The 4,315-nt window shown below is 39.5% G+C and overlaps 1 protein-coding gene across 1 annotated transcript; it reads left to right on the top strand.

Moving 5' to 3' along the window:
* Window positions 1-1,190: 1,190 nt before the first annotated feature.
* Window positions 1,191-4,089, top strand: fam181b (family with sequence similarity 181 member B). Its single transcript, XM_077208991.1, has one exon. It carries the CDS (start codon window positions 1,348-1,350, stop codon window positions 2,311-2,313), a length of 966 nt encoding a protein of 321 aa, XP_077065106.1. The 5' UTR covers window positions 1,191-1,347; the 3' UTR covers window positions 2,314-4,089.
* Window positions 4,090-4,315: the final 226 nt, after the last annotated feature.

Genomic DNA, 4,315 nt, shown 5'->3' with positions numbered 1-4,315 from the left:
TTTTGACAAAATATTTTGGAAAATTCATCATGTCCAGAAATTTCAAAGCTTTGTGCCAAAAACATTCTGTACCAATGAGCAAAAATCCTTGTTTCTGAGCTATTTGATTGAGATAAACACTAAATCAAACATTATCTTTGATATCAATACTCTCCTCATTCAAACACTCCCAAAATCCTCAAGTGTTTTCTTTCTTAGCCCACCATATTCCAAACCAGAGCGACGTCCTTTAAGTGCTTTCACTGAGATCAGGATCCATTCGGACCCCAACGAAAGTCCCAGTGTTGGATCCCTCTTCAGTATTCACTGCTGGCCAAGAAACTTCCTGCAAATGCTGAATTGTTTACAGCGGCTATTTCACTCATACCCAGGATTTCTTAAGGTCAACATTTCTTCTGGCACACTGGGCTTGAACTGCACTTTATTCCCCTTTAATTTAACAGCTCCGGCAGCTTTTCTAGTTAAATCGACTGTTCATTATTGAGCCTCATTTTACGAAGGGGCTGTGAGGTGCAGTTTAATGAATCTCTGGCACAAAGATCCCTTTCACTGCCCAAGGAAGAATAGAAGCTATTTAGACCATGTAGGGCTGTATGTCAAAGGCAGCCTATAATAGTTGTCAGGCAGAGGCTAAAATTCCCACTGGTGCGGGAATGCACGAGAAATCAACTTCCACCACGGACAGATTAAGATAGTTGTAGGAAGTTAGAAGAACAAGTTAAAAAAAACAGTTCCTGTTCCAAAGCATGCATCTCTAATTAAGCGAAACATTTGCTATTTCATCATTCATGTGCTAAAATATTGAGTCCGGTGTTAATTTACAACCTATGAAGCTCCGTCCATTTCAAAAGATTAAATCAAATTTAACAAATAAAACTCTGTCTTGAATAAGATCAAAGTAATTCAGATTCCTTGTGGGCAGTTCAAAGTAGTTGCTCTCAGAGAATTCATATCGTACAATGTGTATATTCACGTAGACATATACAAGAAGACTTGACCAGGACAGATGAACCCGACGCTATTGTCTTTTTACTCTGTGGGATGCCTCAAACAAATCCCTCTTAGTTGCAGGTGGTCAGGCGTGAGCAAAGAGTTAAGTCCCTGGGTCCCTCGGCCCCTCCCCTTTGATGTCCTGACATCATTGGCCCTGCCCCCTAAAATAATCCTCCCTTCCCCCAAATTCCAGCTTTCGACAGAGTGCAGACGAACTGTAAGGGTGTCCTGCACAGGACCAAGGGTTAGCAAACCACCCTGGAAATGCAGATAATAAATATGCTTTAGGATCTCTAAAAGACAATTGCATACATCCTGCGTGAAGGTGTTGTGCTTGTGGCAGAGAGAGAGGAGATGGCTGTTCAGGCTGCCATCATGAACTCTCAGTTCTTAAACTTCTGTTTTCCTGGCTCGGTCATGGATTATGAGGTGGAAAAGGGTCTGGAAGGGGGTCTCCTGGGCGAGGTGGACTGCGAGGGTGACTTTAGGGAGACCACTAGGGACCTGCTTAGCTTCATCGACTCGGCTTCCAGCAACATCAAGCTTGCGCTGGACAAACCTGTGAAGTCTAAGAGGAAGGTCAACCACCGAAAGTACCTGCAGAAGCAGATTAAGAGGTGCACGGGTATCATCTCGCCAGGGACCACACCGGTTCAGGAGCCATGTAAGAAGCAAGGCTCGCCCCAAAACCCGACAAGCAACTTCTCCAGCAAAACACCACCCAAGAAGGAAGGGATACAGGCCAACCTGCAAAGCAAGAGCCTGGCTGCCCTCTTTAACCCAGCGAAGGATGTACGAGGAGAGAGGGCCAAGAAGCCCCCGCTGCGGCATCGAAACCTTCCTCCATCCTTTTTCACGGAGCCAGCCAACAGCCCCAGAGTTACATCCACGTCTGGCATGTCGCTCAAAGACCTGGAGCGAGGGACTCCGGAAGCGGCAGAGTTCTTGGAGCTTCTTGGACCCGACTACAGCAATATGGTCTCGGAGCAGGATCTATTCCACACGGCACCTATCAGGATTCAACAGGAGGTGACCGTGGGCCCTGAGCCATATGACTCCCACCATTTTGTAACTGGTGGGTTTTTGTACACCGAGCCTTGGGGCACTTGTAGCGACACCTCCAAAAAGTCGGGAGACATGCGGACAGTACCAGTACAGCCAAATCTTTATACTCACACGGACCTTTCTGGCAGCGTGCCTGTGGAACAGAGCTCGCCATGTGCACTTACCTTTTCAAACTTCTTCACAGACTGCTCCTCACCGCCGGTCTCCTACGATTTGGCAAACGGATACAACAGAGGGAGCTTTTCTTCTCTATAAGCCAGAGATTTTATTTTTCTCAGACATTATATTGGGACAAAATCACTTTTGCATTTTCAGTATGGCATTGACAAAGGACGCTATCAACATGAAATGTCCGTTTTAATCCTGAAATATTTGCCTCAACACCAGTTTATGGACCCTTGATGGGATAACCTGCATACAGTTGTAAACTGTTAAAGCTTACAATCTAAAGATGGCCTTAGTTTATATATAAGGGTGTCCTTTTTTCCAAAATTTTATGAAAACAGAATGCATTTCTAATCATATATTAACAAAACTATGCCTCAGAGTTTTATGTTACTGTTCCCTGTAAATAAAACAACGACAACAACAAAAATATTTTTTAATGTATGGATACACTTTGGACCTCTTACTCTTTAACATGCGCATTGTTTGATTGACAATATTAACAATTTGAAACAATATGTTACAGAGCTGATCTCAGGGGGTTCTGCTAATTTGTTTAAATATGTCACAGACTAAATAGTTACATGCATACAGTGATCCCATTAAGTATTTGAATGCTTTATCTACACTTAAAATGCATGTTTTTTCCCCCATGAGACACCAAAATATCAAATCTAGTTGCATCTGCAAACAAATGATATTAGAATTAACTTCACTCAGTGATTTTGCAGTTATTTTGAATTAAATGCTGTCACAGTGGCTGTATGAAGTCCATTCCCCTCAAGTTCACATAGACGACAGGTGTAGTTCATCACATTAACTACGGACATGATCCACTACCATTTAACAACCATGTCTTAATTTTAAAAGGAATTGTTGGTTGTTTTCTAATTTAAAAAAAAGTCATATGTTTTCTGTGCTTGTGCTATTTTTCTTAAAAATAAATGCCATTCGGATTGATATTTTGTTATGGCATAATATATATGTGTTTTAAGTGGAAAACTACTTTTTAGGGTCAAGACAAATTGAATATATATGAAACATTCTGCAACAGTGGCAACAAAGACAATCTGTCTACATATCTTTTAATCACTTCATCTATTGTTTGTTGACTGCTTAACATGCAATGTTTGAACATTTTTATCTAAAACAATGGCTTACAGTTCCCTTAAGGTGAATGTTTGAATGAATATACTTTATAAGTCAAAGAATAAGTTCTCTGAGGTTGGTCTAGATCTGACTTTTTGGTGTATTCTGGAAGAAATGGAAAACTATGAGTAAGTAAAACAGTGATAAAAAGGAAGGAGAAGGAGGTGGTAATATTGTGCATAATAAGCTATATGATGTATTGGTATTAATTGGTTATAATTGCAGTACACAAATAATCATGTTCATCAAAAAAGGAGCACAACATGAAAACAGGAACTATATACAATATTTTGTAACACTATTGCCCTACATTGATTTAGGATAGATAATTAAATTAGGAATCTGACATTTCCAATTGCATTGGGAAACAACAAATAGCTAAAATAAATTAATCTAATGAAATATTTTTATATTTGGTTGTAGTCTTAAATTAATTTTATGTGGGAAACATCAGCCAAGAGTAAAAAAACTGTATTTTGTAATTTATATGCTTACTCTTCACATTGTTTACAGTATGGAAAAGAAAAAAAAACAAAGAAGTGAGAGCAACATTCAGTTTGTCTGACATTAGCTATTTCAAGAGCTGATAATTGTCTGTTTACTGGTAATGAATCACACACCTAAATCTATGGACTACAGGGGCAATGGATGGATTTTTGTTTGGTCATAAAGTAATGGGACAAAATAAAGCTGGTCTTTATGTCTATTAAAGAAAAAGACTTCTTTGCATGTTTATTGTTTTAATCAGTAGCAGAGATTTCAATGTGTAGCTAAAAATAAAAAAGACAGAGTGCATGTACGACCATTTCATTGGAACTATATAACACCAAACAAAAGGTGTAACACTTCTCAAGTTATGGCACCATCTGTTGGCCTAAAAAGTCTCCATCCTCATTTGAAGAGTTCAGAGTCTTTTGTTTCATTGGAAATTAATTGCAATCCT

This window comes from Siphateles boraxobius, unplaced genomic scaffold (genome assembly GCF_051911475.1).
Source record: "Siphateles boraxobius isolate OS27281-9 unplaced genomic scaffold, OSU_SipBor_1 6, whole genome shotgun sequence".
Lineage (NCBI taxonomy): Eukaryota > Metazoa > Chordata > Actinopteri > Cypriniformes > Leuciscidae > Siphateles > Siphateles boraxobius.
The sequence above is the reverse complement of the archived record's forward strand: the minus strand, read 5'-3'. Positions and strand labels throughout refer to the sequence as shown.